General features: G+C 48.1%; 1 protein-coding gene across 1 annotated transcript; it reads right to left on the bottom strand.

The window, feature by feature from the left end:
• Nucleotides 1-3988: 3988 nt before the first annotated feature.
• On the bottom strand, nucleotides 3989-20686 carry BAHD1 (bromo adjacent homology domain containing 1). The gene is made up of 6 exons (XM_026073171.1): nucleotides 19034-20686; nucleotides 15873-16234; nucleotides 13935-14094; nucleotides 12986-13062; nucleotides 10485-10576; nucleotides 3989-7380 (listed from the first exon to the last, which is right to left on the bottom strand). The coding sequence occupies exons 1-6, from the start codon at nucleotides 20667-20669 to the stop codon at nucleotides 7191-7193; spliced, it is 2517 nt and encodes an 838-aa protein (XP_025928956.1). The 5' UTR covers nucleotides 20670-20686; the 3' UTR covers nucleotides 3989-7190.
• Nucleotides 20687-21878: the final 1192 nt, after the last annotated feature.

Raw genomic sequence — 21878 nt, 5'->3', positions numbered from 1 at the left:
CCATCGCTTCCCAGTTTCTCGGGCACGGAGATACCAGAAGAGGGTTAGCATCAGCTTTAGCTTTGCCACATTCTGAAATAAAAGATAAAACGCGGAGTTCATGCCAGCAACTCTGGGGCCTGACCGTCCTGGAGCAGGCAGAGATGGGAATCAGCTCCATAGCTGATGACCAGCACTTGCAGAGTCCTCCCGGAATCCCCGGCCACAGCTGAGACACCAAAGGAAAGAAACTCTCTCTCAAACCAAAGAAGAAAAAAATGTTTCCAAGCCACCTTTTCCCCCCTTGCAGAGCTGAAAAGGCATGGGACAGAGAAGCCCCGTTCACCATTCATTCTTTGCAGGATTAATTTTCAAGGTTCGAGCCCTGTGGGAAGGTGCTACAGGAGGGCCAAGGCAGAACATGCTCAAGCACCAGGGGGCCCTGGCCACTCCCTCCAGGGATGCGCGGGTGCCCCTTTTCCCCGCGGGACACCAGTGGCCCTGGGGCCAGATCTTGCCCCCCTCCAGCACAGCGAGCCTCCTGCAGATACGTGTGCTGCTCCTCTGTCGCAGCTCATTTATCAGCAGCTGCTTTAAAGGGACCGAGCTGGGAGAGTGACTGAGCGCTCTGTCACGTTAATATGACAGTCAGAATTGCTCCTGTCTCTTGGCTGGGATGAATTTTGGCACAATTACAGTCAATTCCGATTAGCGGCACTAAAGCAACAGTTAAACATAACCAGGAGCTCCTGGCTCTTGCTCTGATGGGAAGACACTATGGCAACCAGAACAGGCCCCGAGCGCTGCTTTGGGGTCGCTTGGCTGTGAGTTGCAAGGAGAAAGAAAGGCAGCGCTGAGCCCCATGGGGAAGCTACCACAGAGCTGCATGCTAGGAGCCCCGCTGGTGTCTTCCAAGGAAAAAGGACCTAGTCCAAAGTGAAGAAAAACTCCAAGCCACGAAGCAAGTGGATGCACCAGCTTCTCTGAGGCTGCAGCAAGCTGTAGCAGTAATGTGAAAGTCTGAACTGTCCCATCCATCTCAAGGGGTTTCATTCCCAAGCCTAAGGACGCCCTTTTAAACATCTCCCACCCATTTGACATGCTTATCCCAGCACCCAAACCTCATCCAAAGCCTCTGCAGGTGTCTATAGACCTGATTGCTCCTTCCTGGCATTCCAAGTGCCACCTTCCCCCAGCAGTTTCCGCAAGGCTGTTGTGCATTGCCATCTCCAGATGCAGCACACTGAAAGTAGGAGGCCCTGGAGATCCAAACATTTGCATTAATTACTGTTATAATTGGTTCATCAAAAATAGCAGGGTTTCCTTCATTTAAATGGCACCACTGTGATATCCTCAGCTTGCCACAAAGCGATGCAGGATTCATGCCCAGCCTGTTGCACTGCATGTCTGCATGTCCCAGGCTGAGGTGCTCACCAGGTTGTCCTGTACAAGGATGATCCCAGCACCAGGTGCATTGCAAGAACAGGAGAAGCTTGTTTAATGACAGATCTGGAAGAGCTGGATACGCTTAGGGCAGCCTCCCTCAGGTAGCCAATTTCAACAGTAAATCCAATTTTCTTTGACATTAATCCCAACTTTGCAGTCAGCCACACATTAGCCCATTGACAAAGGCTCACTGTGCAGAAAGAGCTGGGACAGAGAAGCTTTTTCCTGGTTTGTCCTTTTTATCAAGTCCTAAGAGAGATCGGCACCACCTGGCAAAGCCCAGGAGCTGGCCAGAGCTGTGGGATACACGCAGAGGGCAGCTTTGGGCGAAAGTCCTGGCCTCTGAGTTACTAAAACCCATGCTGCAACCCCTGGGTCTCCGCAGTGGCCTGCTGTTCCCATTAAATACAACTTAAACATTTCTCCCCAAGCCACACAGGCAGGCGCTTTCCAAACCTGAAGCACTCAGGTAGGTTTACTTTGCAATGAAGAAGGTATGTGCAGGGCAGGGGAGGGGGTGTAATAATAGTAAATAATATTAAAAAGGCAGCAAACTTTGGGTTCTTTAGCAAAAAGTGGGGTCAGGAATATCGTGCCCACTGACCCCATATGAGCTTGTCAATTTAAATGTGGCTGAAAAAGTTTCTTACTCCCTTTGGGAAGATATTCACAGCCTAATGCATTTCATTATGGAGAAGGTTTCCTTTTCAGCCCAAATCCTCTCATTTCAATCCACTTCAGGTTTGCGCTTAACCCGCTTGCAGGTGAAGGAGCAGCGCAGTAACAAGGAGCCTCATTAAATGCAATAGGTACAGAAAAGCAAGGGCAGGTATCCTCTGGCAAGAGAGATCTAATCCCACAAAGCCAGTCCGGGAGCTTTTACAGCAGGGCAGGAAGGTAACGGTGATCCGAGCAGCTCAGGAGCTATGGCCCCAGCTCCATACACCGGACTGCCTTCAGGTCTGCCGGTGGCACGTGCTGGGGGGAGTTGTGCAGCCTCCCGATTGAGGGCACCTGGGAGCAAAGGCAGCGATGTTGTTGCTGCAGAAAAAGCCCATCCTGCTGGTGCACCACTCCCTGGGTTGCCGAGATGGTTGGCAGGGAGGCGAGGAATGGTTTTAAGGCTGCGGTTACCGTGCCCAGCCCATCTGCAGGCATTGCACAAGCCGCGCTCGCCGCTCGCTCCCTGCTCTATAATTAGGAGCTAATTCAGCATCGGTAGCAGACAGCACATTTTCTTTCTGCTCCTTTCTGTTCCCAGACCTCGTTCTCTCCCTCCCCAGGCGTGTGAGAGTCCATCTCTAATTAACACCCGGCGTTATTTATAGGAATAGGCAATTCCAAGGGCCGGTCAAGTGGCCAAGAAATTAAATCACGTCTCCTCCGCACTGCTCTGCTTCTACCCACAATGCGGGTGCTCGGTGCGAAGGGCACTGAACCCCTTTTGCACTTTTGGGGGAAGCAGCTTCCCGACTCTTTCCTCGCATTGGAATTTTTTCCCTTAAAGCTGTTGCCATTCGCACACAGAGGCAGAGATCGCAGGGCTTTGGGGCAAGGGGAGTGCAACAAGGCAACCTGGGGTTAACAGCAGATTTTTTTCTCGCCTGAGGACAACTCCAAGTTGCTTTGGTAGTTAGATGACCGCTGAACCAAGGGGGCGCTGGCAGGCACACGCACCGAGCCCCAGTGATGGGGAAGCCTCTCCTGGGAACTTGGAAGGCGGCGAGACCCCATTAGGCATTCAGTTAATGCTGCAGAAAACAGAAAAGGCCAGTGAAATGTGGTTACCTAGAGCCAAGGGAGCGAGGCGGGATCAGAGGAGTTTCCAAATACCGCAGGAGGTTTTACAGAAGTTGTTTTATTGCTAAGAAAGGGAGGGATGCCCTGGCAGGGTCCCTTGGGGCAGCTAACGCCCTGCATTCACTCAGCTCCTGCAAGGAAACATTTAAAACCCACATTTTGATAGCCAACCGGCAGCACAGAGCCTGTAAAACAGCTCTAGCTGAGCAGCTACCGGGGACTACGCAGAGAAGAGCCACGTTGCTACCCAGGACCACTTCAGTGTTCCGGTGACCACGCTCCATCACCTGCAAAACGCTTTGCTGAAAGCAGCGTTTCAGCAGACTCCCTTCTAGCGTTTCTGAAGCACGGGCCGGCGCACCAAGCTTTGCAGTGCTCCCGCAACCACCTTCTCTGTCTTAAATGCTTTTAAATGCAGCTGCCATCGTAGGAATAGAGAGCAGACTGCAGGAAAACAAAAACAACCCCTACCCCCCCCAACCCCAAACCCCCAAAATGATACACCTTCCATAGCTCCACCTGCAGTAGACCACTCAACAGCAGGTCAGCTCCAGGCTGTGCCCCTCTCCTCCTGGGAAAACTCCTTCTTGCTCCCAAGCCCCAAACCCTGCTGCCTGTGCTCCCCTATGGAGCCGCTGCTGGTTCCCACRCTACCAACCTCCTCCTGCTTGCGCCCCACGAGCCGCCTGTTCCCCCCCAGGCCTGGGTTTGGATTTCATGCCCGTTTCACGAGAGGAAGAGGAAAACCAGTGCAAGGCTGACCTGTTTTCTAAATCAATACAGTTTTTCAAATTTATTATTATTTTTTTTTAAGAATTACTTCTAATATATCTTTCTCACAGAAGGGGAGGGGGGTATAGGGAATGTTCTCATTCCATCTGTAAACACTGAAATACAGATCTGGGAAACCAGGGAAGAGACACAAAAAAAGTGCATTTTACAAAATTATCAACTAAAATATATTTTACATGTATTACGTTTCAATTTAAATTCTACCGACTGCATTTTCAGTTTCAAAAAATATTTCCATATCTAATAGATTAAAAAAGCATGAAATATTTTCATTATGGATAAGACATTTTGATTCATTTACATGCTGGCTGCCCAACAGCATAAGCAGCCATGTGAATCTTGAACAACGTTTGTGGCCTGAAGCAGATTCTCACGCCAGAGAAGTCTGGATTTGGCCTCTCCAGACATGAGCCAAAGCCCGTTCCAGACCCGGGGCAAGTAAAGTTTCTCTTCTACCTGGAGAGGAGTCAGGACCAAGTTGGAAGCTGGCGGGGAGAGGGGTCAGGAGAAGGAATTTCAGCAAGTTACTATGGTTTCCAAGGCTGGGTTTCAAACCCTTCCCCGACTATGCAGCAATGCTTGGGGTTGGACTGGCAGGTGGTCTTGAAATATGGTGTGTCTGGTGGCACCTCTGCTAAAGGAAGGTAGATGCAGGCAGCTYACTTGCTTCAGGCCAGATGCCAAAGGAGGCCCTGACGAGTCAAGCATGTGCACTGAGGGGTTCCCCTGACCTTTCACGGTGAACCATGTCCCCCCTGGCTGAGCTGGGCCACAAGCACCCCTTGCGATGGGCTGCAAGGGCAGGAGTGGCTCCGCTTCTCCAGCATCCTCCCTCACTTCTAAGGGGAAGAGCTGTTAAAGATATCCTTGCCCATCAGCATCAGTGACCACTTTCTCCAGCACCTCCTCCTCCCACCCTCCGGCACTTCTGTCCGGCTAAGCGAGAGTCCCAAAAGCAATCCTGGCTCCGTCCTGATACCGCGCTGTCRTAGCTGCAGCCTGACCACATCGCTCCAAGAGACCACCAGTATCCAAGCTAATTGTTACGGAGAAATCTGAGCAATTACTTCGACACTAACAGTATCTTGAGGTATAAATGAGATTAGATGCTTCACCCATGGATTCTTGCTCATGTACCTAGGATCACACCTGCTACAGCTGGGCGTTTTCCCCTGGGCCACACAGGCAAGAACAACAGGCTTTTCCACCATCCTCTGCAACACTGAGCAGGAATTGTCCACCGGAGCAGGGAGACATGCGCCCTGCTGTCCTAATGTGGTGGGCATCAGATCTTTTCATCTCCTCTCAAGTTTTCTTCTAGACACGTTCCCCTCTTTGGTATGTAGAGCAAAACGCTGGAGAGCTCCTGTGTTAAGTGGAAATTGCGTAACTTGTGTTGGTTAACGGGTTTGATATTGTGGGGTTTTCTCCAGGCCAGGCAGGCATCGGAGCAAGCCGACAAGCCCTCCGTTCCCAACGCGCTAGTCTCCGTGGTGAGTATAGGTAGTGCCACTTCCACTGATAGGACAATGTTAAAGCAGTATGAACACTTCTATCATTTAACRTTAGTTCAGAAGCCCCCCCCAAAACTGAAAATGCAGATCCCTAGTTTAAACAAGTGACTCCAGCCAGCAGTCAGCAGATACGAGGACTGATACAGTGCTGATTCGCGTTCTTTGAATTAGTGCAATCTACAACCGGAGCCCCAGCTTTGTGTGACTGATCCAGTGGACTCTGTTAGGCTGTCCTTTGGTTTGCTTTAGAATTAACTTGAACAGTTTGCGTTAAGATAAACTACAGTCTATCTAGGATCTATAGACATAAGGCAAGAGGCACAAATCTGTAGGAATCAGGTAGCATTTATCAATGCAAACCTCTCCCTGGTCAGTTCCTTTCAGGAGTCACAAAGCCACTTTGGTGAGCTTGCTCGGATGCCAGGACAAGTTTGGGGTGGGAGGCTGCAAGACAGTGCTGAGACAGCACCGCTGACGGCTTCAGCGGTACACCCAGGGCCAGGACAGTCACCTTGGGGTGGTTTAAAATTTAAAAAAGTCTCCAGAAGAACAGCGTTTGCCATTTCTCCCCCTGCCTCTAGCTTCCTCAAACACTGAAGACACCTGGGGTCAACAGGGGCTGTAAACGAGAAGTGAATGGGGAAGAGAGAACAAAACCCACTTCCATYACTATGCCCTCTAACAACCGCTGGAGGAAGAACGACACTCGGAAGGGAAGACAAAGCATGGTTTTCCCTCAGGGAGCCCACGCTGGGCGTCCTCAGCTTTACAACGAGGCACGCCTGCTGGGGCAAGAGATCCTCTGGGGCAAGGTTAGGGCATCTGCAGCAGCCACACAGCTCTCCATAACGCTGCGCTGGGAGGTAAAGCCTACGATCGTGTTGACTCTCTGCCTGCCTTTGAGACGGAGATTTCCAGGGCTGGCTGCGAAGCCCCCATCCAGGGCGGTAAATCACAGAACAGAACAGTTCTTAAGAAGGTGAGGGGAAGAGAAACATGAGGAGAAAAAGGGGCCACCTCTTCCCCCCAGTGGAGCAAAACCTAGTCAAGTATGACAGGAGGCCACTCCACATCCAGGTAGCTTCAAAGGGAACTGGTGTATTTTGAAGGAGCTCAYTCACCAAGAATCCTCTGTCTTTTCTGCTGGGCAAAGAGGACTATCCTGTGCTCTGCACCAAGGAAGTGATCTCAGTCCTCACACTTCACATCAGGACACAAAAACCACAGAACTGTCACAGCTTGACTCATACCATGCACCAAAGCATCCCTCCTGCACCTTTTGACCTTTCCCACCATCGATGGCTCTGGATTCAGGTTACTGGCTTTTATTCCCTGCAAACCCCTCCCAATATATGCATCTCTAGATACATATATAGATATAGATTTACACATATGCAAGTACCTATATCTATATACATATATTTATTTTATACGTATATTTTCATTTATGCTTTTAATGAAGTGCTGTGCTTTGAACTGCTGCCTTCCTCCACAGAGATCTGCTCCTGCACACGCTTTTCAGTCTGAGGAAAGAGCGCTGGGCCCACCCGCTGGCAAGCGGCACAAGTTGTTGAGAGCGCACAGATGTCCCAGACCGTCACCCTGCCATCGGCTCTCCGGTGCTGCTCATCCTCACTGTGGTGCAACTGCAGACCTGTGCTACTGCGGGTTCTTCAAGATGCGCCCATGTCTAAAATCGTAGACGTGACGACAGAGGAAAACCAGCTCAGGGTCAGTGTCCTCGGGCACCTTGCGGTGCAGAGGTGTGGAGTACTCCTCTGAGGGAGGAACCATAATGGTTTTCCTGCCTGGGATCCCTTCGACGCGACGCTTTGCCAAGGCACAAAATCTGCAATGCAATTACATGAGAAAAATTGGCATCAACTCATTTAATCTCTTACCGTACAGCTTTCACTATTCATGTGTGTATGTCTCGCTGGAAGCCATCACAACGGCTACCCAAGGATACGAAGGGTAGGGGAAGGGCATGGAAGAGAATTAACCTTTGCTCAAGAGGAAAATGTGAAGTAGCTATTGCTTTTTATCCCACTCTGACCTATAGGCAGTAGCACAAAAGTTTATATTTCTGTGCTGGTAGATACCATACGTTGTACAGTATGAAGGATTACTGCAATTAATCCATCTTGTTTTTACTACCTTGGCCTTGTTTTGGTTAATTAGCCCCAGCAAAGGCTTATACATCAGGCCATCATTCAAACAGACGCGCCGGCGACTGGGTATGGCAGGGTCACACGCTCCATTTCCAGTCAACAGTATCACAGCAGTTAGATGAATGCTTGCACGAGTGAGATGCTCTGCGCTGACATTTTCCATTTACAAGTCAAGTAGCTGTTACAGGAGAATATGCACAACCTTCTACAACACTTCAGAGCAATCCACACTTCCCTGAGTAACTGATAAAGCCATTCACTCAGAGAAAGCATCTGTTCAGCTGAGTTGCATTCCAGCTTTTTGCCTTGTAGGCATCCACAACRGCAGGTATCCCAAACATTTCAACAACAGCCGGAAGAGCACAAAACTGAGGCCAGGGCACCCAAAGAGGGGAGAAACTAAGGCGCTCTGAGCTCCAAGSGGGTAGTTACACTGGAATGATAGCAAGAACAGCTTGCTAAAGCCTCCAGAGAAGTTTCTGCCTTTCTTATTTCCTACAGCTCTGGCTAGACAGCAACAACAACTGCTGTCCAGGTACCTGCTCACCAGGTAGTCACTGCAACTTGGGGTGCACAGGYGTTACACTTGCAGCCAAAGGCTTCTAGGGCAGCCTTGGTTCACAGCAGCTGTGTTCCTTCAGCAAACCAAACCCAAAACCACAATCTTCTTCCCAGCCTGGACCAAAGCAATGCAGCTGAAGGGTCAAACCCAGGAATTTTCCCACCAAGACAGCATCAGGATATGGGCCTCCTAGTGTGGAATATTTTTTAGAGTTAAAACCACTTTTTTATGCACAGRATTTATGCATTAGTCATTAACAAGCACAATCTTCTCCAGGAGGCTCTTTCCACCCTCACCTGAATCCGTGCCAGACAGCACCACCACTGAGGATGCAAGGCTCTTGCTGGGTAAGGCAAGATCCTCCCTTCACCCAGTTTAAACTCAAAACCACTTATCTACATCAACCGGGCAAGCACCGGGAGGAAGCTAAATCCAAACGTGCAACAGCATGTAGGGTGTGCTTGCCAATCCAACGGCCAGTCTTCCTATCCTAACATATAACTGATTAAGCAGGCTGTTTGAATGAGACCTTATAGCTCATCCTAGCTTCAGGTCTGAGGTGTCTCTGAAGGCAGCACGCCTACAGGGGTGATCCTGTAGAATTCGGGCCAAAGTCAGCTTTCAGACAAGCTCCTAAAACAACCGCTAACAAAAGCTGCCGTCATTTTTGTGACCATTCAGACCAGTCCAGCTCCACACCAAACAATGGATACCTACAGATCCCTTACAGATGTATCTTTCCAACACCAACTGTCCTGTCCGCACCCCAGGCTAGAAAAGCCAGTCGCACTGTGGCAAGTCAAGTAGCTTGGCCCTTGGTCAGGGATAAACCTGTTGGGTGCTGAGCAGTTGAGCAGTTCACATGCACCAGATAAGAGCAGCAACAGGATATCAACAGCTTCATGCTGTCAACTGCACTAGCACTTACAGGATTAATAAACCAGAGCAAGGAAAAAATCCCTGTTCTAGTTGGCTAGCTGCTTCCAGCCAGGCATATAAAGCCATGTTAACAGCCCTTTTGCAGGTGTCTGTGGGTACAGCTGAGGTTTGGTGGCCATCTAATTTTGCAGCCTACATTGGCAAATCCTTTTGAAAAGCTGACCAAAGACAAAAGCCATCTTTGAAAGTCGTCAGTAGAGATAGCTTGACTGGCCCACAACTCCTAAGCCATTTAGAGCTGCTACCAAGCTTCTGAACACCTTTATCTCCTTGTCAGACTTCCATGCAAAGAATTCAGGCTGCCTTCAGGGAACATCTTCCCCAAGGGAGACCTTACCCACAACAGCCTGACAACAGCTCTTCCAGAGGTCTGGGTTGTTAGAAAGGAAATGAGCTGTCTGAATCCAAAACTTAGGTTGTTTTTAGAGTTTTCAAAAAGGGAGCAAAGTTCAGCTTAAAAAATAGTTTAGAAAATAGTTTGTTTTTAGAAATCTAAACAGTGGAGCCCTGGGCTAGGAGCAGGAGGACAAAGGAAAGAGCAGTGGGGCTTAATAAAACTTCCTGAAATAAGATTACAAAGTCAACAACAAGCATCCAGCAAAGCCAAAGATATTTAAGGGGTCATTTTACATTTTAGCAAGTGTCCATTCAACCCCAGTTTTCATTCTGCCACAGACACCTATCCATCCAAGGATGACASTTGTGAATATGGATGGCCTGACATTTTTTCTTGCCAAGATTTAATTCAGCCACAAGAGTTTAATTGTAGATGCTTTAACTACTGCTCTGAGTAATGCTGCTGCCAAAACATCCAAACCTGCAAGCACATATACCAACATCTAGTAGCAACACTGACAGCAGCRCATCAGCAGGCATTTTAGCTAGCTACAGCACATGCATTCCATAAGGGATGGATGTACAGGATGACTTCCAGCCTTGCTCAATTTTTATGTTACTGCTGAGTTAGCTCTGGCATTACAGGTCCTCCAGTGGTGTCCACATGCTGTGGTACCAAGGGCATGCACATACAAACTTTTATAAACCCCTTAAAGCACCTATAAAACACAGAGCAAGGAGATATTTAATAGAGCCTGAGTGCAAGAAGCACTCCTGGATTACAGTACCAAACTTGGAGTAAGTGTAATCCACCCAGTTGCAAGTAGACCCAAAGCCTGAAGGTCATGTAGGGTTCTGCTGGATGATGGCTGGTAATGGAAAGAGTGACAAAAGCCGGAGACAGACAGGTCTGGGGAACAGCAGCAAGTTAAGAGCACCACCTACCTGCAGTACTCTGCAAAGGTCAGCACGTAGCACTTCTCCTCTATGCAGGCAACACTGTTTTCATCCTGATGCCGGGATGCAAAGATCTCATTCTGCAAGAGAAGGCAGAGGGAGGTCACCCAGATGGTCAGGAGCCTCTCGGCAGGCAGGGCCAGCTCTGCCCCTTCTCTCATCATCTCAGAGGGGAGGCTATCAAAGCACGTTCACAGCAGATGCTCTTTAGAGCCAGTTTCACATAACTCAAACACCTTCCAGGTACAGCTCAAAACTTATGGACAGCATGCAGCATGATTTTGCTCAGCAACACAGAGGCAAAGCATTAGAAGCTCTCCCATCATTTAACACCCCCCACAACACCCTCTGCAAGGCCAGGTGTCACAAGTAGTGCTAGCGTTTCAAAAGCACTTCAACAGCAAGGCCACCGCCAGCTACATCACTCTGCCTCCTCTTTCCTTCTGGGGGCGACAGACAGCTTGGGGCCACCGCCRAGAAGCACCTGAGATGACTTTTTTGAATGCCATGCTAGATACTTGGGAATAACAAGGGAGACGAGGGGGGAAGGGTGAGTTCATCAAGACAGGTCCTGAAGAGGCCCAGGAAACCAAGCAAGAGAAAAACCCCAACAAGAGGTGCTTTTGCTCTAGCATATCCTAAAATCCGACTTTGCAAATAGACAKACTCCATGCGCAACAAGCCGTCAGACTGCATCCAGAAAACCCAGTGAGCAATACTCCTGCAGGCAGGAGGTGGGAGCTCTCTCCGCCCACACATTCCTCCAAGCTCCTAGGGACATTCTTCATTCATTTTCCCTTCCCTGTGCTGCTAACCCTTCCAATTCATTTGTACAGCTAAGCAATAGAAATGGAGTTTGAATAGCGCTTTGCTATCTTTACTGCTAGCCTCTGATGCACTATCTGAGTCTGTCTAACCCATTTCTGTCTCAAAGATACAGGAACCCCTTCTCTTCCAAACCTTTCCTCAGCCCAATTCATTTAAAAAAAGGTTATTTCAGCAATGAAAGTGGCAAAAGCCTTTTCTCCCAGGGTAATTTAGGCAACTTGGCTCTGCTGCAGGCAGGAGTGGTTAGATACGGAGCAACCCAGATGGAGCCAATTTAAAGAATTTCAAGCCTGGCTACAGTAGCAAAGAAGATCTCTGCAAATAAAGATGCTCTGCACAAGTCTGAAAGCATTACCTGCAGGCTTTGCTCCTACTTACAGCCCCAAGCAAGAAGGCGAGAAGACTCAGAAAGCAGGGTCACAATTTGGGGACAGGCTTCATCACAGAAACTGAAAACACCACGCCTTGATTCTGTGCGTTAGAAGTTTTGGTCTACTCCTTAAATCAAGATTATCTGAGTCATCTTTGGCAAGCCCATCCCAGCTACTCAGTGTTTCATTTGAAGTCTTGTGTAATTAAGCAGGTGTGCAAAAACCTGGCTTAACTTCTCCTAGCCAGAGCTCTGGCTCTCTCTGCACTAAAATGCACTGGATACAGTCATGCATCATTTATGGACCCAGAAAACTATATAAGGTACTGCATTTTGTTTTAGAAACTAATCTGTGACCTGCAAGTCAGGCRGGCACAATTCATGAGCTGCTTCCCAGTCCTATTCTTCCCCCACACGCACTTTTTTTTTTAAACTAAYGAAAGACACCAAGGACTTTTGGTGGATGGAAAACAGCAGTAAATTCTCTGCTCCTTGTTTAAAAACAGCTTGTTCTGTCACCCAACGCAAGCCCAAGCAAAGCAGAGCAAGGCGTGAAGGCATAATGATTCACACAATTTTTCCTTTTAAAAAGTGAACTCTATTATATTGGCACAACATCCTCAGTCAGCTTTTAATTCCCATCACAAATCTATATGTAGGGAGAAAGATGCATCCACATTTCTGTACCAAACACATTTCTGCAGTTTAAGTAGCAGATTCAGGGATTTTTATGATAAAAAAGGCAGTACGAGACATATCTGCTCCAACATCCTCCATGATACAGATTGCAGAATTTCAGCCAGGAGTTTTTGCATCAAGCTCAGCATTTCCAGATGAATTGGGATACCTTTTTTTGGAAAGGCGTCTGATCTGGCTTCAATATAAACACATTCTCCCTTGCTCCTAAGGCAGAAGTCGAAACAACTTTTCACTTGATGCTCAGGCTTTTCTCAAAGGGCAAAAGGTAAAACATTAAGACTTAACACAAAGGTGGTCACAGGAAAGGTGGAGCAAATTCTGTCATAGCCCAGAGTTTCCACACAGGACAACAGATTTGGGGAAAGCCCGTATACAGGATGCCACCGTCCAACATATCTGGCAACAGCTGCACAGTAGCCAAGAGACAGCTCCACTTTACTCCAACCAGATTTTCTGGCCCCCTGAGCTTGAGAGGCCACGCAGGAACGTAGGGGGATAGTCATACTAATCCCCTCTTCTCACAAGAAAATAAACGTATCAGAAATCAGGCCAAGAGCTCCCTCACCTCAAGGTTAGCACTTGGATGGCTCACCTGGTGCATACTGGGATTGCGGCCTCCCTGAGTGTGCTCCGGTCTGTAATACCACAGGAGGCTCATCATCAGCTCCCCTGCAAGAAGATTTGTTGAAACATGTCAAGACTTTGGTTTTCCCTTAGTGTTTTCCCACTAGCATTCAGCTTCCTCCTTCTGCTTCAGCCCTTTCATTTCCATAGCTCTCACGTAAAGGCAGCTGTGTCATGATAATATTTGATGCTGAACTAGGTTTTCTCACATTACTATTCCATTATACCTTCACCCCCTACTACATATGCTACGTCCTCCCAAAGAGGTCAGTTCTGAACAAAAATCAAACACTGCCATATGGAAAAGTATCCATTCCAGCTCGCAGTTGGAAAAGACGCTCATCCAAAGATTAGTACTTGCAGCATTAACTTGCAGACCAACACCAGAGTTGCTGCCACTGGGTGACATGACCAAGGTTGGCCTCACCACACAACAGTCACTTGTTTGGGTGCRAGATGCTAGTCAGACATGGCACCTTAATACCAAACCACGCTACTCCAGCCACCACCTCTAGTCAAATCCCATCAAGAACTTCTGCAGAAAAGCCAGTGCAGCACACCACCTCCCAGCCCAGATGTAGAGCACTTGAGTAAACAGTGGCTCCCGAGATATCTGCTGCAGTGAAATAATAAAAGAGATCACTGCTAAGACATACAGTTGGCAGACATTATGTGCTTTCATGACCAGGAAGGTTTTGATTACCAGTTCCAGGCTAGTGATTAAAGAGCATTTCAGTTCTTGGAACAACCTGAATGTAAAGCCACTGAGCTAATCTCTTCCCCTTCATCACCCAGTCTGGCAGCAGTGAAGTACCCCAAAAAGCTTGCAGCTCTGCCGAGATCCATCATTTCCTTTATTTCCAGCTTGCCCTTGCCTGTCAAGCACAGAGGCAAAACATACTCTTTTGGAACAGTACCTGTTTTGGGGTCTTCCCACAACGCCGATATCTTCGCAACATATGGCATAGATTTCTTCCGGGGTCCTGATTTCAAGAGGACTGTATCTCGTACCCGGATAATTTCCCCATCTCTCTCCACAGCCTGATAGCTCTTGCGAACAGCCGGCTCGGGCTCATTCTATAGCATTGGCACAATAAAATAAAGTAAAAAAAAAAAAATTAAGAAAAAACACCACAAGTGAACAGGCAAAGAGTTAGTTTATTATTTGTTAGCCCAGTCCAAGACTCCTTTTCTCCTGCTGTGGATTAAAAGCTTGACTAAGCTACCAAAACTAAGTGCTTTCACTCCCAGAGAGCTCAGAGAAGTCATACGGCCTAAGACTACTCATGGCAACTCTGTTCCCAGTGGGTCAGTTTGTAAAAGCAAAGGTCAGGCCAAACTGTTTACCTATGAATGCCCTACCTATTAAAAATAAATAAATAAATAAAAGTAAAGGAAGTTCACCTGGGAATAGCAGCCAAATGCCTGCAGGTCATACACAGCCATAATTTTCAAAAAAAGCAAGAGAAGACAACTGCTTTACCCATGTAGTGCTGGCAGGAAGGATCAGCTCACCAGCTTGAGAGCAGGTCTCTCAAAAGCACATACTTCTGAAATTAATACCCTTACTTCAAATAAAACCAAAAGCAATCATTCCTTCTATTTTGCAGGCAGAAAGTCTGCCTTCAGGGAAAAAAAAAAAATTCACAGTTTTATCAGCCTGTTTGTAGGCATGCATCTCCTCCATATTCTAAGGCACTGAAAACTATGCATATTTTGAAGCTATAGGCTTCTTTGATAAAAAAAGAAAAAAAGGATGAAATATTCACATGGACAGGACAGGTAGTGCCAGTGGGGCTTTGGAGCAAAGCCTTCTGTAACAAGGCCACTAACATTTGCTTTGCACCTGCTAACATTACAAAACAATCACCTTTTGGACTGCAAGTTTGGGGGATTTTCTTGATTTTTGGTCTTAAAACTGATTTCAGAGCACCTGAGCAGCATGAGCTTAGCCTCCTGCCAGATTGCCCCTTGCACACAGCCCTAAGGGCAGAAGATCTAAACCCTTTCCTGAGCCATGATCCCTATAGCTCAAGGTTACACCAGCCTGCCAGGCGGCCATGGGCTCGGGCCTGCCGCCCTCTACCAAGTTGTGGGCAGMGCGGAAGAGTCCCCTTGGGCCATGGCTCCCCTCACTGCTGACATTTACTGAACGTGTCTCAATACTTTGTTCTCTCCCACTTTTCCGGGCAGCAGAGATGGGTGCTAGAGGACATCCGGTTGGGAGCCACTACACTGTCTCAGTCATTTGTGCTCTCCTTGGGAGATCACTGCTGGGCTACAGACACCATCAGCAAGAATAACAAGCTTTCAAGAGCTACCTTTAGAAAACTGCTCTTCAAGCAAGGCTAAGATTTCACTCATTTTCTCAAACAGGCTTGCCCTAACCCAGAGGGAAGCAGCTGGAGCATGAACTCTCCCTAGGATGGACTCATACATGCAGCAGCAGGTGCCACCCTTATAAATGCCAAAGCCAGAAACATTCATCATCGGGGCATTTCACCTGATCTTAGGACAGGAGTAGCAGGTTTTCCTTCCTTTCAAACTGCTCATCATGCTGTGCAAGGTAATACTAGGGCATGAGAGAACAAACAAGGCCAGCAGCTCAGTCTCCAAGCCCAGCCAAAAGGCACTACTTACTGCTCCGATTAGCAATTTGTCCAAAAGGTTCTAGATGGCATTTACTGACCATTTCTACCTTGAAGAGAGACTAAATGATGCAGGTCTTGCTACTATTCAGCACAGGGAAGTCYTCCTAACCTGAAACCCTCCCAAACCTCCATGATCTTAGTCCCCTGAGGATGCTCATATGGGTAAGACCATACGCAGAAAAACAATATTTCACAGACACCTACCACAACGTAGACAGCCTTCTCGCAGGCTGTGCCGACGGGTATCCAGCCATTGGTAGCTCTCCGCCTGCTAATGCGTTGCTGCTTTGGATGCGAATGGCCTCCTGCCGCTTTACTGTCAGAGGCATGGAGACAGCCCGTAGTATTTCGGAGGCCGGATTTGGAGCCGCTGGGGGGCTTCGAGCTCTGCGGACATTCTCGGGCCATGGTCTGGGGGTCAGAGTTGGGGGTCTGCAGGTGAGGAACTGGTTCTGCAGCTGGTGGCACGCTGGGTACAGGACATCCTGAGAGCGGGTGGGCAGGTGACGCGGGGTGCCCTGCCACAGGGATTGTGAGGTTCAGCTGGTCCAGAGACTTGCAGCCTTCTAGCAGAAGGGAAGAAAAGAGGCATGTATCTCACTTGAAACACAAAAAGACGAAGCAATCTAGATCGTCCTCTGCTTTCCCCTGGAACTCTCTTTATTGCATTACAGCAGTAAACAACCTTCACATTATCATTTGACGCTGATTTTGCACTGTCATTGGATTCTAAAAGCAGAAGATATTTCTAAGCCCATGATGCTCCAATATGTTGCCGCTGATGACACTGCACTACAACAAACCCATCTGAAATCCCCCAAAGTAATGCCAGCCAGTAATAAACATATGGCTGGCCAGTGTCCAAAGTGGTTCCAGCCTGTCAATATGTATAAAAGCAAGGAAAAGCGTATGAAAATGATGGGAAGGATCAAACCATACTAGCAAAAGAAGCCAGCTTCTTTTAAAAAGCCAACATCTAGTAATCGGGGAAAACTGTGAAGATTCTCTGAATAACTCTGGAGATGTGAAACAACATAGGACGAAGTTTGTAAGATGTTGCGTGCTGCTACCTTCAGCAATACTCCGTCTCCAAAGCAGACAAATTAACCACAACAAGTTAGTAAGTCATCTGCCTCCCCAGGCACCCCAGAAGACCTCATATCCATCCAGCAGTCACAAAGCAAGCACTCAAGCCCGGACAACACATCTGAGGAAAGAATGAGTCAGATCTGAGCAACCTCATGTCAGCGGGAAGCACGTTCCCAGATTAAGGAGCAGACCGACGTCGCATGACCCTCTTCCCTAACTCTGAACGTGTGCCTTTTGGAGGGCAGCTTCCAGAGAGATGCCTGCAGGCAGCAGCATGAAATATCAACCCTTCATTTGTACCAAGCAGACGCTGACATTTGCATACGAACAGCTCGAACGCACCAAATAAGACAGATACAACAGAAGGCATTTGACACGTCAAGCAGGAACCCTTTGCTTTGACGGTCTCCCCTACTCAGAGGGAAGACGGTTGCTTCCAACCGAAGTAATCCTTTTCCTTCACTGAAATAACCCATTTCGGGGAAGGATCAGGGTTCAGGGACGCACACATACACAAAACCAACTCCTGAGCATAAATCCCGGCTAATATTCTAGAAGACCTCCGCATACACTGCAGTTTGCAAAGCAAAAAATGTAAACTATTCCATGTTGCAGGCTTTTGAATGGGAGCTGCTCAGGGGAGGGAAGTGAGACCCAATGAAGCATTTATACCTTCAGCCAACTTTCACCCRGAATGCACCACATCCAAAAAACATGCTAGAAAATGAAGTTTTCTTGCCACGTACAAGTCTACACCGAAAAAGATCTGAGCACTGGGGTGATGTGCAGCTGCTACGTGTACCACTGGGACTACTACTGCTGGCACCCTGAGAAATCCCCCCATTCGTGGGCAGGGCTGAACTCTGACAAATTCTCCGCCTGCACGAAGCCAGAAGCATTAGCATGCAAAACTTGGAGAACAGAGTAGACGGACGTGACCTCAGGGTGCTATGCTGAAAACTGCCAGACAAGAACACATTGCTGAACTAGTTGGCTCGCAAGTGCTCTTCAGTTTTAAAGAGCATTAAAGCCACTAGGAAACACTGTCTAGCCCCTACCGCAGGAAGCAGCGCCGTGACAGCAGAGATAGGCAGGGAAAACGGAAATTATACTTCAGTCAAATGCTCCCGAGTTTCAGCGGCTTCCTCAAACGGAAGATGACAAAGCCTCGCTCAAACCAAGCACTCAGCCAAAGCTTTGTCCACCTAACTAAAAGTAGCTTTTAAACGGTAAGTCATGCCTCCTTTTGACTCATTCACATGCACATGGTTAACTGAAATAGTGATGTTTACAATCCTGTTTCGACAGCTGAAGCAGCAGCCCTGTCTACAGGCTGCACTGCTTGCAAACGGCAGCACTGTCTAGCTTGAAGGCTTTTGTACAAAGTCCTGGTGTCTAATAAGCCCAGCCCAATAATCCAGTCTTAAATATTTCTAAAGATATTTTTCAATAGCAAAGGCAAAGCTCTAAGGTAAATCACATTGCAGGACATAGTCCAAAAAAAAAAAAGGGCAGGGGACAGAGGAGAGCCAGGCAAACAGCTACACAAYGCAGTTACCTGCCTTCGTTTCAAGGTCTTGTTTTCAGACACTGCCCAAGAGCAAAGATGGGCCACTGTTCAGCAAGTTAGCAATGTGCCCAGCACATACATCACCTCAAAGAAGTTCAAGTATCTGCCCAAACAGTAGCCTCACAAGCTGAAACACCAGACAGCCCCGCCAGGTTAGATCTGTAAAAACCTCAAAGACTACATTGCCTGTTCAACTTACGCTGGTGAGAGTCTAATAGCCAAGGCAACAGCAGCTGCCTCACACTGCTCGGCAAGGATGTTCCAGCCCCAAGAGAGTTTCGAGCAATGGAGGGGTCACGCGGCCCACTGTGTTTTAGACCCGCTCTGCAGTAGGAGGGTGGGATAGTGAAAATGCTTTGCAGAGCATCTCTGAACTAAAAATCACTCATTTTACACAGATCAAAGCTAAGTGGTTAGCTTCAGCGTGACAAGTCACGAGTCACCTTCCCACTGCCCAAATCCTTTCACTGATTCTAAGCTTTCCCCACCAATCAGACCTCACAGTGGGAAAAACCCTAAGGGCTAAAAAAGGGGGCAGGGGAGGAGAAACATGGATTCTTTCCGAGCCGCAGTTCAGATCCCAAGCTCAGATGACCCAGAGGGAGTTTGCCTCCTGGCAACGAGATGCCTTCATTAGGGACTGCTCTAACCTAACCCTCTTCACCTGGGAACACCAAATGAGATTCACTGGCACTTTGCACCTTACCTGCTGCGAAAGGCATTTTGTAGGGGTAGCTGTTCCGTCCTGCGTGCACGCTGCTAATCCTGCCCTCTGGCACATGCACGACTCCACAGACACTGTAACTGTTAATAGCCGTTCCTTCTCCACAACAGTATGGAGAGCTACACCAGTGAAGTGGCTGGAAATGAGCACCTGATGGCAAGGAACCAGGAGATACCAAGAGCCCCTCACAGGTAGCAGATTGTGAAAGCTCGTCCTTGGAGTAAACCGAGCAGTGAGAGTAGCCACTGTATCCGCTTTGGCCATAATAAACGTAAAACCCGTTCAATGGAGTCAGATCAGAGGATTCATAGAGACATCCACAATCCGTGTGATTTCCCGGCACAGGCAAGGGAGGGAACTGCTGCACTGGAAAGGAAGGTTGATGAAATTCCTGTTTGGGAGTAGGGGATTTCTCTCCAGGTCTTCCATACTCTGGCTTCATGGAAGCTTGTCCACCCATAAGCAAAGGCAGTCTGTGGTAGAAACCTTCTGGGCTAGCGTAGGAATTGGACAGCGATTCGTACGGGACGGGTTCTGTCGTCCCGTAGAGCCTAGAGGAGTCCTGCTGGTCTGCTTTCCCAAAAGCACCTAGAGCAAGTCCTCGCCAGCCATGTTGACCTTCCATTTTTAAACTAGACATATCCTTTTTGGGTTTGACACAATTCTTCCTATTGGCTTTGGCCCATTTGAGCGTAGATTTTGAACAGTGGTTCTCTGATTTGCCCTCACCATCTGATTTATTCCTCTGCTTCAGAGGTTGGTCTTTCTCATGGGTCAGCTTCAGAAATGCCACAGCATTCAGACTGGCCAGTCTCTTTGGGGTGGGATGATAGGAGATGGCACCATCCTCCTTCTTTGTCCCCTCATCAAAGACCTCATCCAGTGCATGGTCACAGCTATTGCATTTCTGACGGGGCTCATTCCGGTTCTTTCCTTTACCTGTTTTCACAGCGTTTTTTTCCAAYGCAGGCCAGCTGTCATCAGCTTTGCAGTGCAAGCTCTTAACGGTACAGTCTCCGCTGGCTTTGACAGAGTCCCTCCGAAAACGCCTGCCAGATAATAAACCATCATCCCGTTCAAAAAGCAGATTATTCACTGCCTCCGCATTCAGCGAGGCTAGTCTTCGCTTCCTGGGCTCTGAAGGAGCAGCATCAAGTTCTTGCTCTGTCCCCGGATAAGTTATTGTGCACTTTTCCCCAGAGGAATCACTCTTCCCTGCTCCCACAGACTGAACTTGTTCAGAGAAAAGGGCAGGTCCAAAACCCTCCATCCAACTGGAAAGGTCCTTTTTTCTACAACTCTGGCTCTCCTTTGACAGAGATCCAGCAACATCCTCTAGCCTGGTGAGGAGCACTTTGCAGGTTTTTTTGTTCACCGAAGGGAGCAGCCGTTTCCGCAGCGGGTATGTCTTCCGAACTTCCTGCAAATTCTTGCCTTTGCTCGTCCCCACAAACCCACTTGGACAGTTTGGAGCCTCAGTGGTTTCTTCGTCTCTTTGATCGCCACACTCTGCCTCGGTCCTATCCATCCTTCTGCAGCCTGTTGGTGACGAAGCTTGGTCAGCAGACCTAGCTGGATGTTTCAGAAGGAAAAGTTGTTTCTTCCGGGCATGCGTCATAGGATCAATGTCCAATCCTGAGAGCAAACAGAAAAAAAACTATTAATATCACTGAAAGGGACCCATTTCCTCACAGTGCACCATCTGCCAATTAGGAAATATTTGGGGAAGCTTGTTTCTATACACTGTAGAGCCTTTTTGGGTGACAGCCAGTTAAGCCAATTAAGAGACAGGATGCAATGAGATGTGGTTTAATATTAAGCCATAGAACACGATAATAATTAAAGACAAGGCGATGATGAAATGCCAAGGAGCTAGGAAAACCAGGGTATGGCCAGAGAGCTGTTATGCCCAGCTACGAGTCCAAGTATGTTCCCTGTTCCACCAATCCTGCTTCTAACATGTTGGCAACTTTCATCCAGTCTACTAAAGCTGACCTGCTCGCTGGTCCACAGCACACGGCAGAAATAAATGCAAGGTATTTGACTACTTGCAGGTTGTTACAGGCAGGCTGTTTCATTGCCATTTTCTGAAACATTTAAACAAAAGAAAAACAGAAGTTCACCTATTCTCGCAAAAGGTGCGCTTTCTCTATTCAATGGAGATCTGTCAACATTAATAAATTAAATACATGCAAGTCGTTATCCAGGTTAGAACCTGGCTACATGTTGTTGTTGTCGTTCCCTCCAGTTGCATCTATGAAAGTCATGGACATTAAACAACCAAGTTATCAAGCTGTTAGGTTGGTAGGCTTGAAGAGATACCCCAGGCCCTCCAAATGCATTTACAGGGGAAAAACAATTCCTCAGCCATATGTCATTTCTGAGTTTTCATCTAGATAGTACGTCAAGCCACTGTTCCAAGTTGACCCAAAAGTCTAAGGTACAAGAAGGAAGAGAAAAGGAGCTGCACCGGGAACAGGAACTGCTCCTCTCAAAGCATGGCTGGGCCGTGCAACGCCCAGCACCCAAATGAAACTGCTGACAAGCTGGACTTCTTCGGCACACGTGGATTTCCCAAACCAAAGTTACAGAAATGGAGCGGCTCTGATTTTCTATAAGAGGGGACTTTTCTTTTGCAAGCAGATAATGCATGCTGACCTCAGGAGGAGAATGGCCCGCTCCAAGGAGCTCGTTGGGAGCCGTCTCCATGGGAAGGTGGGGATGGTGAGCTGAGGAAGCGTCAAACCCAAAAGCAGAGACAACCGCTGATTCCCTGCACCCAAAACATCAGTAGTGGAGGTCGGCTGCCTACCTACAGTCACATAAA

Source organism: Apteryx rowi, unplaced genomic scaffold, assembly GCF_003343035.1.
Source record: "Apteryx rowi isolate R43461 unplaced genomic scaffold, aptRow1 scaffold_363, whole genome shotgun sequence".
Taxonomy (NCBI): domain Eukaryota; kingdom Metazoa; phylum Chordata; class Aves; order Apterygiformes; family Apterygidae; genus Apteryx; species Apteryx rowi.
The sequence above is the reverse complement of the archived record's forward strand: the minus strand, read 5'-3'. Positions and strand labels throughout refer to the sequence as shown.